The sequence below is a fragment of the Topomyia yanbarensis genome, chromosome 3 (assembly GCF_030247195.1).
Source record: "Topomyia yanbarensis strain Yona2022 chromosome 3, ASM3024719v1, whole genome shotgun sequence".
In the NCBI taxonomy this organism is placed as follows: Eukaryota; Metazoa; Arthropoda; class Insecta; order Diptera; family Culicidae; genus Topomyia; species Topomyia yanbarensis.
Window position 1 is genome coordinate 133,695,656 of NC_080672.1, and position 14,037 is coordinate 133,709,692.

Genomic DNA, 14,037 nt, shown 5'->3' on the forward strand with positions numbered 1-14,037 from the left:
GGAAACATGTTCCAGTGCTGGGATACTATTTGTGAATTTCAATGAAATACTAGAAATATGGGTATCAAAATTCTTGAAATAGCATCAGTAGGCTATATCTCGTGGTTTTTGAACCATTTGGTGGTTTGATCCCGGAACGGACATTCTGGAGAAGGTTCCCGTGGGGCCGTGAGTAGCCATTCAATTCCAATTCTATTTATTAAACTGCCATAGGGTCCCGTAACAACAAATAACAGACTTCCGAGATAATTTGAAGAGTTTTGTTACTCATATTGCTAGGACGTTATTAACAGTTACAAATCATACCCTAGCACTGGAACATTGCTCCGGAAAATCCGGATTACCAAGAACCAGATCCATTCATCCGGTTCAACTTTTCAGAATCAAAAAGTGGACGAGTTCCTGAATCCAAAACATCTAAAGGTGTCCAAATCGGTTAAAGAAAGCCATAGTTATGAGCATTTCAAATTGTGGGTACCCGGGTACCCACGTTGGCCTGTTAAAGGTGTTTTTTTTGTTTGGCACATAACAGTTAAAGGGCCTTAAAACATCGTTGATATAAACTCAAAAAAAATTATTCTTATTATGCGAATTATTTATCGTACGCAAATCATTGTATTCAAATACGCTTTGTTCGAGAGTAATAACAAATTTGAAGCACAGTAATGATGAAAATTTTGGGTTCTGATCTTAAAATATAAACATATTAACTGTTCGTCAGCAACTTTTATCGAGAATCAATTCATTCTATCAATATATACGGCGGTTGTTTTTATTTCTACTATACTACAAACTCAAGTTGAGTAAAAGTTTTATAAGTGCATCCGGAATAAAGTTTGCTGACAAGTTTTTTTTTTTATTCAAATCGTTTATTTGATAAGGCACGTTGCGTTAGCTTAAAGGTGCCAATTTTGTTTTGTTTTACATTTTAAATTGCTTAAAACTAGGGGATTACATAATGATTTTTTTCAAAATGAAACTAATGTGATTTTATAGCTATCTTATATATCTACACAAGGGGATAATATTATTTTCGTAAGATTAGGGGGGTCATTTAGTTTTTGTGGCAATATGGTTTGACATTTTTATCAATGAGATTATTGGAGCAAATAATGTTTAACTAAGGGGGACAATTTTTTACGACTAACTTAAAACTAGGAATAACTAGAGGGCATGATTGAATTTTGTTAAGATTCGTAATTATAGTTATTTTTGTGGGTAGTAGAGTTGGGTATTTTCAACGAGATTATATAATATAATAGTTAAAACTAGAAGAGACAAGAAGAGCTAAATGCTTCGTGATGATATTGGGGGGGGGGGGGGGGGGGTAGGGGTGTTACTTCTGGTTATAAGAGTCAGGGGAGGGAGGGTAGACAAAGATGGCAGGGAGAGAAAATTATTTCAGTTTCAGGTATCGTGAGATCAACGGATGGATTACAAACTCGGGTGGCCTTCATCAGGGGAATCATGTACTGGGACGCCGGGTGGTCCTCCTCAAGATGGCAGGGGTTTTTCCAGACGATTTCGTAGTACGGCGCAGATGTGGATCGGCTACATTTCGAGTTAAGCGTGTTATGTTCGTGCCGTAGGTCCCGTGTTTGTTGGCTCATTCGATACAGATGCTTTGATACAGGTGGAAGAGGGTTCTGAGAATGATAAGGAAAATAAGAGGCGGCAGTTAAACTTGTATATTGATGGTTTTCACAAAGGTGTATATAAGGGACATATAGAGGACATCGCGGCTTGCCAGCACATCTCGAACCGGGACGTTGGTTGGTCTTCCTCGGGCCCGCAGGGTATCCATTAGCCGAGACCTAGCGGAACTGTACTCGGTGCACGTCCAGACAATGTGCTCGATGTCGTGATAGCCGTCGCCACAAGCGCAGATACCACTATCCACGAGCCCAATACGCCGGAGATGTGCATCCAGCGTGTAATGGTTTGCCATGAGTCGGGACATCACACGAATGAAGTCACGACCCACATCCATCCCCTTGAACCAAGGTTTCGTCGATACCTTAGGGATTATCGAATGTAGCCACCTTCCCAGCTCTCCACTGCTCCACGAAGTTTGCCAATTTTCGAGGGTTCTCTGATGAGTAATACTGAAAAATTCGCTGAAGCAAATTGGTCTTTCGTAAACGTCTCCTTCTAAGGCACCCACCTTAGCTAAGGAGTCTGCCTTCTCATTGCCCGGAATGGAGCAATGAGAAGGGACCCATACCAAGGTAATCTGGAAAGAGTTGTCAGATAAAGCACTCAGTAGCTCCCGTATTTTCCCCAAAAAATACGAGGAGTGCTTTCCATGTTTCATCGAGCGAATAGCGTCAATGGAACTGAGGCTATCCGAAACGATGAAGTAATGGCCTGCGGGTAATGTTTCAATGACTCCAAGGGTATACTGAATGGCAGCTAGTTCTGCGGCGTAAACTGAAGCAGGGTCACTGAGTTTGTAGGAGGCGGTGAACTTTTGATTGAAAATACCGAAGCCAGTGGATCCTTCGAGTTTTGATGCGTCAGTATAAAACATCTTAGAACAGTCGACTTCTCGGAATTTATTAAAAAAAATGTTTGGAACCACTTGTGGGCGTATGTGGTCCGGAATTCCACTAATCTCGTCTTTCGTGGATGTGTCGAAGAAAACAGTAGATTCAGAAGTATTTATGAAATGCACACGGTTGGGATTGTAAGAAGAAGGGTTAATATTCTGCGCCATGTAGTCAAAGTACAGGGACATGAAACGGGTCTGAGAATTGAGCTCAAGCTCGCATCGAATGAGCAATCGATATGAGAGTTCCCAAAATCGATTTTTCAACGGGAGAACGCCCGATAGCACTTCGAGACTCATCGTATGGGTCGACTGCATGCACCCTAAGGCGATACGCAAACAACGATACTGAATTCTTTCGAGTTTGATGAAATGTATGTTCGCGGCGGAGCGAAAGCAGAAGCATCCGTATTCCATTACCGACAGTATCGTTGTTTGATACAACCTAATTAGGTCTCCTGGGTGGGCACCCCACCATGTTCCGGTTATTGTACGAAGAAAGTTGATCCTTTGCTGGCATTTCTGTTTCAGATACCGAATATGGCATCCCCAAGTACCTTTCGAGTCGAACCAGACCCCTAGATATTTTACTGTGAAGACCTGAGCGATAGTTTGACCCATTAATAGAAGCTGTAGTTGTGCTGGTTCACGCTTCCTTGAAAATACAACTAGCTCAGTTTTCTCCGTGGAGAACTCGATACCCAGCTTAATAGCCCAAGCAGACAAATTGTCCAAGGTATTCTGTAATGGTCCTTGTAGATCGACAGCTTTGGGTCCCGTAACAGACACCACGCCATCGTCTGCAAGTTGCCTTAACGTGCAGGAATTGTCAAGACATTCATCAATGTCGTTGACATAGAAATTGTATAAAAGGGGGCTTAGACATGAGCCCTGGGGAAGGCCCATGTAGCTAAATCGTGATGTCGATAAGTCACCATGCGAAAAATGCATGTGCTTTCCCGACAACAAGTTTAGTAAAAAGTTGTTTAAAGTCGCTGAAAGACCATGCTGGTGCAGCTTCTCTGAAAGAATGTTGATCGAAACTGAATCAAAAGCCCCCTTAATATCTAGGAACACTGATGCCATCTGCTCTTTGCTAGCATAGGCCATTTGAATTTCAGTTGAGAGCAACGCAAAACAATCGTTCATCCCTTTGCCTTTGCGAAAACCAAATTGTGAATCTGACAGTAAGCCATTTGCTTCGACCCAATTGTCGAGGCGGGATAGGATCATTTTCTCGAACAACTTCCGGATACAGGATAGCATTGCGATCGGACGGTACGAATTGTGGTCGGAGGCTGGTTTTCCTGGTTTTTGGATGGCGATGACCTTCACTTGTCTCCAATCGAGTGGGACAACTTTGCTGACAAGTTGAATAATAATGTCCTCTCCAGTTTTCGCGATGATGCTTGCAACAAAATTGTTTTAGCAGTCCAGTAGAGTCACGCAGTCGTTGCAAAAAACTCCCATAATATGTGTCAAATTCGATTGTTTCAGAAAACATTAGCAATACAAATAAATAACTACGATGTAACGTGCAGCAGCTGTGTTTCACACATGCAACAGTCGTGTTTTTTGCAATTCTGTTGTTATTGTAATGCAACAAATATCTTTTGTTGTTTTTCTAGACCATGTTGCAAGTGGGTGTTTTTAGTTAATAGAAGTTTATCGGCTCTAATCTAGACATCTGGCCTTTACTTGGAAGATTCAGGTCATGAGTTAGTTATAGCAGCGGATAAAAGAATGAATCAAAACAAAATGCAGTGCAGCAGCAGCAATGATGAGATTGTACAGATGATTGCAGAATTGCCATTTCGTCTACCACTTATTGTACTGCCCGGAGGATATGGTCAGGATGTTGCTTGTTTGAAATGCAAGCATCGACTAACTCAAACAGCCACACGCACCTCTATTTATAATCTCATGGCCTTTGATTGAGTCGCTAGGTGCTCCTTATTGACGGCTCTGTGCAGAATAGACTGACCCACGAATGGGAGTTTCCACGTTTTCCGATATTTATCAATTTTACGAGTGTTCTTTTTTAAATAGTGTACTATTGAAATACATAAACTATACAGCAATAGAACATAATTTCATTTAATTCCGAATTGTTTGGTAGTAAAAATACGGACATATCCATAAATAACAGATATTCGAATTCAAAATAGTGACGCAAAAAACGGGATATTGTTTGATTTTAGATTTTAGAATAACACCCAGCCTCAGTTAGTCCAAACTATTTCAATTGCAAAAATTAAAAAAAATCCATTTTCTCGAATAGTTTTTTAATGTAAAGCACCAAGGCTTTGATCCAATATCAAGGTTGCCTCGATCATTACTTGAGACTCGAGCAGTTTATCCGATGACACCAAGTAGATGGTGACAAGCTTCAATCCTTAAGCTGGGTTCAACATGGTAGTTAGGTGTGGAATGAGGTCGTGTTTTAACGAAGAGTTTATGTTACTCATATAACATCGATTCACTTAAACTTAAGTATGCAAAGTTCTGCATTTTGGAACTTACGTTAACAGGACTCAAATTGTTATTACCAATCAAATCATTGCAGGACAACCCCAGCAGCTTTAAAAAAGCAAAACAAGAAACGTTTCTCGTTTCTTGAACTCTACTCCAAATCACACCCACCGTTAAACTTAGTGTACATACTAATATACAGAACAATAAGAACACGTCGGAAAAGAACAGGAGCTAACGGAGCTTTGAATGCACTACCATTGCTGAAACCGAAAGTGTTAGTGTGTACGTATGTGATCAGCGCTAGTAGAGTTCGGGATGAATTCGATCTGGTATGCGGAAAAACATTTCCAATGATCATTATGGGCACCTTCTTGTCGTCAACAGGCCATAAATTACTCGATTAACGTGTAGTATGAACTTGAAGTGAAGGTGTCGCGTAAACTAGATTGACGGGTTGTACTCTGAGGAATCTTACTACAAATGATGTCGCCTGTTTGTCCAGACGGGTTTCGAAACTTTTTACACTACTTTGAAGATTTCAATCGGAGCTTTCACGAAATATAACATGAGATAAATTTTTCAACGGGCAGGAAACAATAAATTACACGAAGTTGTTGGCCTGACCCGATGGATTATTATTCTCCCTGCATAGAAAGCGGCGCTGCGTAACTCATAAAAATCACTTTTTACGGAGATTGTCATCGATTAAACACCGAGTAAGTGGTTTCCACGCAAGCATAATTATTTCCATATGTACGACCGAAAGCAAGTCACTGGATTTTTTTTGTTCGAGAGTAGGCAGTTTCCGCATACGTTTGGACCAGGTGGGCCAGAAACGACCAAAATATGATAATGGAATGGTCGCGATCGACGGTCGTATTTTATCGTGCTTACCTACAAGAAATTGATTGTCATCTGGTGATAAGATTGGAGCTGGGCTGACGGGTGGCGGGTTCGTCGCTTTTGATTAGCGCATGGACCGGCGGGGTTCTGATGCAATGGGGTATGTGTGTGTGAAATAAATTTATGGAAAGTGATTTCCGCTGTTGAAGATGATGGATTTTTAGGGTTGTACAATGGTGTCAACAAGAGACTTTTTTAAATGAGTGGTTTGCGTGTTTTTTATGTTATTAATCCTTGTCAACGGCGTCTATAATTATGTAGTATTTATGAAATTAACGTGTAATCAAACGTAATATAATTGCATCGTTGGAAGTACACTAAATTTCTGTTTGATCAGCAAACAAACTAAATGAAACCTCATATTTCACATTTGTATACGTAATGGAAAAAAAACTAAACGATCCACATTTTACGTCTCTCTTCCACAGACCCCCACCGCCAAGATGACGCGGCTTGGCTTCTACATAGCGGCGTCATGGACAATATTTTGCACCTACAGTTTTGCCATGCCAGATGTAAGTACATACCCGTAGCTAGTATAATGGTTCCATTATTAACTTCAAACGCATTTCATCGTTCCAAGCTCTAACTCCGAGCATGTAATTTGCATTCTTTTACGAAATTCAACCAATTCAAAGCACCCAACGAAAGAATTAATTAGACTAGCTGATCGCTTGCAATCACCGACTGTCATGGTGCCGTGTGCGAATCGGAGCAGTTCTGATTCGATATCTGAAGAATGAAAGTGTGTAGACTACAGAATAGCTACTGTTCATGTGCATATAATATAGTAATTAGAATCACCGTGAGAATTCCGCCCTGCCTACAACGGCATCTCTCGGTAGGGAATTGATCTTGATCGGTCGTTAAGCTGTAGAAGTAGTTCGCCGAATGTGGAACAACGTACGGATAAATCGATGCAAATTGCAAGTAGAACAGAATAGCGAAAACCGCGGCACAAGGTACCAACCATCACCGTTTGTCGGTGGTGGAACAGCAGCAGCAGCCCTTTTTATCAGGTTGCATAATCTTGCTGGTCGCTACCCCGGCGGCTGGTGCAACTTGGCGGATTAGAACAGTCTCAGCTAAGCTGCGGTGAGGCAACCAAAATCGTACACCATGTTGGGCTCACTGTCGTGTTTCACAGATTGCAACTTGTTGCTACGCACAAGTTTGCTAAGAACGCCGAGGCGGGGGTGTAGTGAGGCCAGTTCATTCATTTAACCCAATTGACTGCGGCTAATGTGTTGAAGTGTTTTCGATGTGTACTTGGTTGCATTGTTTGTTTGCATGCCTCAAGTCTCTTTCCATTACTACTTGCGGTGTATTTTCCTAGCTGTTACTGGACAAGGTTGTGTTGTGTGTACAATTTATGTGGTAGCAATGCACAGCGGTGCTGCGATATGGGAAGCTCATAAATACTAATGTATATCTTGGGTAGTATTTATGGGGGTACTTTGTTGCATGCAACCTCTGTCTATCGGTTTGCAAATTATTGTGTATGCAAAGGTGTAGTTGGAAAGGACGGTAGTAGCCGAGCTTGATGAAATCAATCAATTCCGCAAAATTGATATTTAGAGCGAGGATTATGACTATAGTTAGTGAAGCATGCCTCCTGTGTAATGATCGGGTAGTCGCAATAGACAACTGATTGTTTGAGCTGTATAGCACGGTCAATGTGACACTTTCTAATTACATAAATTATGAAACTTTACAAATGCAAGCGGGGTCGTAAAGTTGTTCACTAGATGATTTCTGGTTCAATTGATTTCTGATATTTCATATTTATCTAGTTAATTTCAAATGCGTGTATTAAAAACTTCTTTTAATTATTATTACTGGAGTCACAGGCAAGGGATTTTGACTCCTTTCTTCCTAGTTTTGTTATTAGAGTAGTGAAGTTACAACCATTAGGTCATTTTCTTCTTTTCTCAGGATAGAAAAATCTTAAAATCTCAAACATTATTTTTGGAGTTGTGGTGAGCTGCTTACAAGGCAATCGACTTACCAACTGCCATGCTCCTTTCCCCAGTTAGTGTTTTAAAACTGTTTTTTTAAACCTTTTTATTTTTCAAAAATCGGAATTTTTTTATTTCATCTGAAAGTAGAAATCCTTGAGAATATTCTACCAAATTTTTATAAAATTCCGGGAAATAGATCAAAAGTTACAGCGCTTCTAAGCGCGCTTCGTCTTCCAAGAGTAGTGGTAACTTGAAATTTTAAACTTGATTATCTCGAATTGTCGTTTTTCCAAAAATGTTTTTTCCGTGATCACGATTGCCGCGAAACCACTGAACTGGTTTTTTTCATTTTTTTTTATTTAATTTAATCGTAATTAATTTTTATGGTACCTTAACGATTAACTTTTCTATGTGTAAATTTTTGTTTTGTGGATGAGAATTTTTTAATACAATTTTTAAAGCTTAAAACAGTGATTTTTAGGAAAAAAATTATTATTTATTCAACTAATCGTTAAGATACGAGATATACTCATATACTAATAGAATTTTTTGAGTTTTGATTTTAGTTAATCTATTGATCTTCAATCATGATCCCCTCAAACCTCTTAAATAAAAAAGGTTTCGGGGAAAAAGCCAATTAATTGCTGATGAATTGCTCGTAATGAGGAGTATCGAGATTCTTATATATGATTCTCACAATTCTCGTAAACAATGGAATTTTTTTTGACATCAGTAGGAACGCGATATGTGAAGAAAATGTATGCTTTAGGGACCATTCATAAATTACGTAACGCTTTTAGTTTTCACCGAAGAAAAAAATAATTTTTTAAGAATTTGTTACGTAATAGGGGAGGGGGGGGATAAAGAAATTTGTGACAATTTGTTACATGGGGGGAGGGAGGAGTCAATTTTGGGCAATTTTTGCGTTACGTAATTTATGAACGGTCCCTTACATTGTATTCCGTCGTCCAGACGGCGCAATTGATAATCAGGAGTAAGTGATAATATTCTCAATTGAAATGTTCGAATTAGTCAACTGACTGAACGGCTCACATTGGCTTGACTGAGCCATGGATTTTTTAAGTTTTTACATTACCAAAATGTATCAACTATTCAACTTTTTCTGCTTGTTCAATTTTGGGGACGTAGATTTTTATTGCGTGCTGAGATCCCATTTCTAGGCGATGGAATATTTGCAACGTTGTCCCTTGCAAGTTGAGGTTTAGTTAGTCTGCTTTCTATTACTTTATTGTTATCGAGTATGTAGTCGCAGTTACTGCATTTTTGTTGTTCACGGTCGGAAATTTTTGCTTGTTTCTTGTTCTTACGATTTGTTATTGTATATCCGTTTTCGTCGGCTTTTGCTTGTTTGTTGGTAGCGTTGGTTGTTGGTTTGGAGGTACTAGGCGCAATCGTTGTTACTTCGTTGTTGGTATTGGCGGTTGGTACGAGGTATCAGACGCATCAGTTTAAAACTGGTCATTTGATAGCGTTTTAGCAACATATATTTGTTAGTTGCTGTTGGCTGTTGTTGGATTGATTTTTCTCATTGGTCTCGGCACATGGCTTTTAATTATGTGCCGTCTGGTTGAAGAGCTGCGGCTCATGCACAACGTTATTTGTTTATTGGAGATGCCTTCAATCTTCAGATAGAAGACGATAGGAAGTGTCAGCTGTAGTGTATACTCACACTTCTGAAATCTCTCGAAGTATTGGAGCAAAGAATAGACCCACTGCCACCATGTCGTAATAGGCGACTAGCAGCAGAAGGCGTCCCTGAGTTGTGGTATCTCTTCGTGCCGAAGGCCGATGTTTTAGCTACGGTCGGAGTATTATGAGCTTTGCCCTTTCTCTGGTTAGCGCATCTCCATCCATCGCAAATATCGATATTTATTTTTTCGCAGACCGTGAGATTGAAGTTATGACCCAGATTCAACTTTTCTGATACGCTGATGGTGATTACATATTCTACAACGTGTTTAGGCTCTTCCGGTTGTTGCACAAAAATGGTGAAAGGCAACATTTCGGGTTCTCTGAACAATAAATTAATTTCCAGTATGAACGTACATCACATCATCACAGTTCAGTTGTGGAAATATATAATAAATACTTCTGTTATAGCAGTCTACCGTGATTAGTTTTGTTTCACGAAATCGTACACGTTGTTGGAATACCCAACAAACATTAGGAGCTGAACTATAAGACTACTTGCTGATTAAAAGCAGATTAAAGGCTATTTAAGCTGAATAATACTTTCGCTGAACTATTTAAACATTAACAGTTTATTCAGCCTACTTAATCTCCAGTATTCGCCACTTCAAACTAGGCTGAACTATACTACTAACAAATGTTGCAGCGACAGCATTAATGCTTTTATTCAACCATCTTAATTAGACTGAATTACGAGTTGAATAAATGATGCTGTTACCAATACTATTACCTTTAATCATTAAGCTGCACTACATGTCTTCAAAAGGTTGATTCTACCTATACACTTGCTCTTATACCACCTTTGACTTTTAGATGAATTATGTGTTTAACAAAGGTAATTGTACCTACTCCAAAAATTGACACGATTAGCGAACCATGACGAATGGTAACCGACCTGGGTTCGAGTCCTAATACACGCACATTATTTTTTTTTACTTTTAAGTGAAATAATTCTCACTTAGAACCCATTTCTTATTCTATTTGTTGCTTCAACGGTTTGCTCTAGTAACATTTATACAGTGTTTTTACAATTTCATGCAGTTAATTTGCAATTTCAATTTCGGCCTGAAAAAATGTCTGCTAACAAAAAGAAGCTTTCAAGTTGGTTCGATGCATTAGTAAACCTAAAAAATAATTCATACCAAGGACTTGCATATACATACACACTTAGTTGAACCCAGCCAAATCCCCGCACAGTCGAGTAATAAGTAATGTTTTATACTGATATCTCGGAAAATTCTCGATTTTTTGAGACAAAAAGATCGATTGTAAGAAACAAAAAAATCAAAAAAATCTCGATTCAATGACAATTTTGAAGCAAAAATCGAGTTTACCAGATCAATTTTGTAAATTAACAACATCTATTTTGAAAAATTCGTTTCTACATCGCCATACTACAGTTCGAAGTAAGTGCCTATCTGTGGACTATAAAGTCTCTGGAATAACATATGATTATAACATTGGCGACAACTGTACTCGTAAATCTTTCAAGCGCGAAAACAGTATATTTTCTAAGTGTTTCGGTATATTCCAATCGAGATGTTTTTATATATTATGGTTTAGAAGCAATAACAACAGCAAAATTATTTTGTTGTTTTATATCTACTGAGTTTTCAGCATGTGAAACCAACGATTTACTGTTTTTCAATGTGAAAGCTTGCCAAATCATACGCGCCATTGTTTACGTAAATTTACCTTTCATTTCAAAATGGTCTGTTTAATTATTGAACACAAGAGAAAATTTTTGTTCGAACGATGCTGTAAATTTTTGACACCAGAATTGTTTCCATGGACCATTTGCCAAATGGTATGGCAAATAAATCAAGGAGATTGCCACCTTAGAATTATAAATGGCTTCAATCCATCATTCAGTTACCACCACTTTCATATGACCTTCATTTTTACTTGTCCAAAAGTTTTGTGACATACGTAAGTCCTCATCTTGGATACAAAAACGTCTACAATCATTAGTTTTTGAAATTAGTAAATTGTCTAATTTAAAATTTCCGAATGTTCTAAAAATTATCGCATAAAAAAATTATCGTAGGTTGGGATTCGAACCCAAGCCAACTAGATTCACTAAAATCTATAAAAGGCTAGTGTAATCTTTCTACAGACTCTATTCAGCAGCCTAGGCTTTTCGGTACATCGGTTAAATCTTAAGCATTCGATGTATGCAAGATTGGTTCAGACAGTAAGGTAAGTGTTTAGTATTCACAGTTCGGATCCAGATACGTGATATGACTTCCAACAAGGTAATACAATTTTTTTCTAATTGTAACGTAACACTAATAAAAGTATATGGCTTCCAAAGAGATTGATAGCGTTGTGTAACTTGAAATAAATGTCTTTTTTAAAAAAATTTCTATGTTAATTTTCTCAGTTGAATAGCGGTAACGAAAAAATTTATTGATGATGTGGCTTGCTGAAGAATTGTTCTTTGATGTGTCTTAATCAGACAAGCTGAATACATTCTCCAACTTCCGGATGTTTAAGGGTGGAATAACCGATATATGATTACACGTATACCTCCAATGTTCAGCTGGAGCTGAATAAAGCAACTGTTAAAACGTTTAAAAAACCACGGAATGTTTGTTCGGAATTCTTTATAACCTCAACAATATGTGTATTTCCTTAATGAAAAAATTATATAGTAGATGTATATGTATAGATAAAGTGATCAAATGGTTATAGAAAAATTTTCTCATACGGAAATCGCTATCTTTGCCCTCAAAATGACGTCACTCATCAATTTCCAGAATCTACTTGTCAAGTCAATTTAAAAAATATCTTTATGGTTACGTTTATAGAGGATTTCGCTCAATCGGAATTCATCAGCTTAGATCTCAAAATGACGCTAAGCACCCATTTCCACTCGTGAAGCCCGTTCCTAAAATAAGCATATTGTTAGGGTTATCGAGAATATTGCTCAACTGGAAGTCGACATCTTTGATTTAATTCCAAATATCTATTTGAATCATCTACTCGTTAAGCCCGTTCCAGACGTCGAAACACGTTTGAAAAACTTTTGTTTGAAAAACTGTAGTGAAACAGGGATTTACAATGTGTATCAATTTAAAAGTATACACAGGTTTTTAAATGTGATTTACCCGTGATCGCAAATCAGTCCCATAAAGATAGGAAATCCCATAGAAAACGGGACCAATATGCGATCATGGGAAGTTTAGCTTTAAAAAATAATATTTCGTAAGTCCCCCCTCCCCTCCCCTAACAGAGAAGACTGTGCTTGCCACGTATATGGCACCCCTATCCCATTTGTATTGAACTGACATAAGTCAACATCTCAGCGGGCACACAAAGTATGGGCCCCACTGACAGTTTAAATTGTTCTGCTTGTTTTTCTTGAAGCTCGATTTTCACTAGTAAGATACCGTACGGCATGACTCAATTTTTAGACATTTGTTAAAAAGCGAAAATATTGGATAGCTAATTGAAGAAATGTGTTGTTTTGGACATGTCGGTGAATAACAAAACCTTTACACCATGCTTGCCTACCATCAATAACCATCACATTAGAATGATATTTACAGCTATGAAAAGTTAGGTTGCATCAGATTTCGATAGGCATAATGAATGATGCATCACTCACGAGCTGCCGGAAGGTAGTGATTATTCAGTGTTGCAAACGCGAACTACATCTCCACTGAACCCCATCGTTATCAATCAGTAGGTTGATTAGATGCCGCAGCGAAGATTGTCCCATCGTGACAGCAACATTCCGTACACCTATTATCAAAACAGGAAGAAGCGTGATGAAATGACACAACCCGACTCCTTAACACTAACACGACGTGTTAGGCCTCCCCACGGTCCCGTATGTACTTCAAGGAGCGGGGAGCCCCACAATTTTCCCATGTTTACATAATACCCCTTCCAGGTGCGGCATGTAATTAGTTGCCATTAGCAGGCATCGCGATCAGACATGATCATACCTCTATCAGTGATTCCTCCACCCCAGCCAGCAGTTCGTCCAACAAGATCAAGGTGTAACGCGAAAGCTCTTTTCGTCTCGTCTCACTCTACGGCAGCATCATCACTCACTTATTTGCATCGATATAGAGGAAAAGCTTACAATTAACAGCTACTAAACGTACAGCAGTCTAAGGTTGAAAATTGCGCATTTTTTCTAGTATTCCCACCAAAAGGGGCGGTAATTGACGATGGAGAGTGGTGCTTAGTTTCTCATTAGTTGCTGGAAGGCAATATTTCTTGAGCGTTTTTTCAAAACGTCATATCTGCAATGAGTTACTCTCTGTTTATACTTTCTCTTTCGATTTTTACGGCGTCACTATAACACTTTTCACTTATTTTACAGTACAGATCGAAAGACGGTGGTTTTAGCTAGCATATTATGCAAAGAGCTGAGGGATAAATGTTAAAGTGACCGAATTATTAACAGAAGAGAAAGTAAACAAAGAG

The 14,037-nt window shown here is 38.7% G+C and overlaps 1 protein-coding gene across 3 annotated transcripts in view; it reads left to right on the forward strand.

Annotated features, from left to right (window-relative positions):
- The window catches only part of LOC131692460 (A disintegrin and metalloproteinase with thrombospondin motifs like), a 571,945-nt gene that overhangs the window by 110,089 nt on the left and 447,819 nt on the right, over positions 1–14,037 (forward strand). For all 3 annotated transcript variants that reach the window (XM_058979518.1, XM_058979517.1, XM_058979519.1), the window contains exon 2: positions 6,355–6,441. In XM_058979518.1, the coding sequence (XP_058835501.1) occupies positions 6,370–6,441 (72 nt within the window). In that variant the 5' untranslated portion in view covers positions 6,355–6,369. The remainder of the gene's footprint in view (positions 1–6,354; positions 6,442–14,037) is intronic.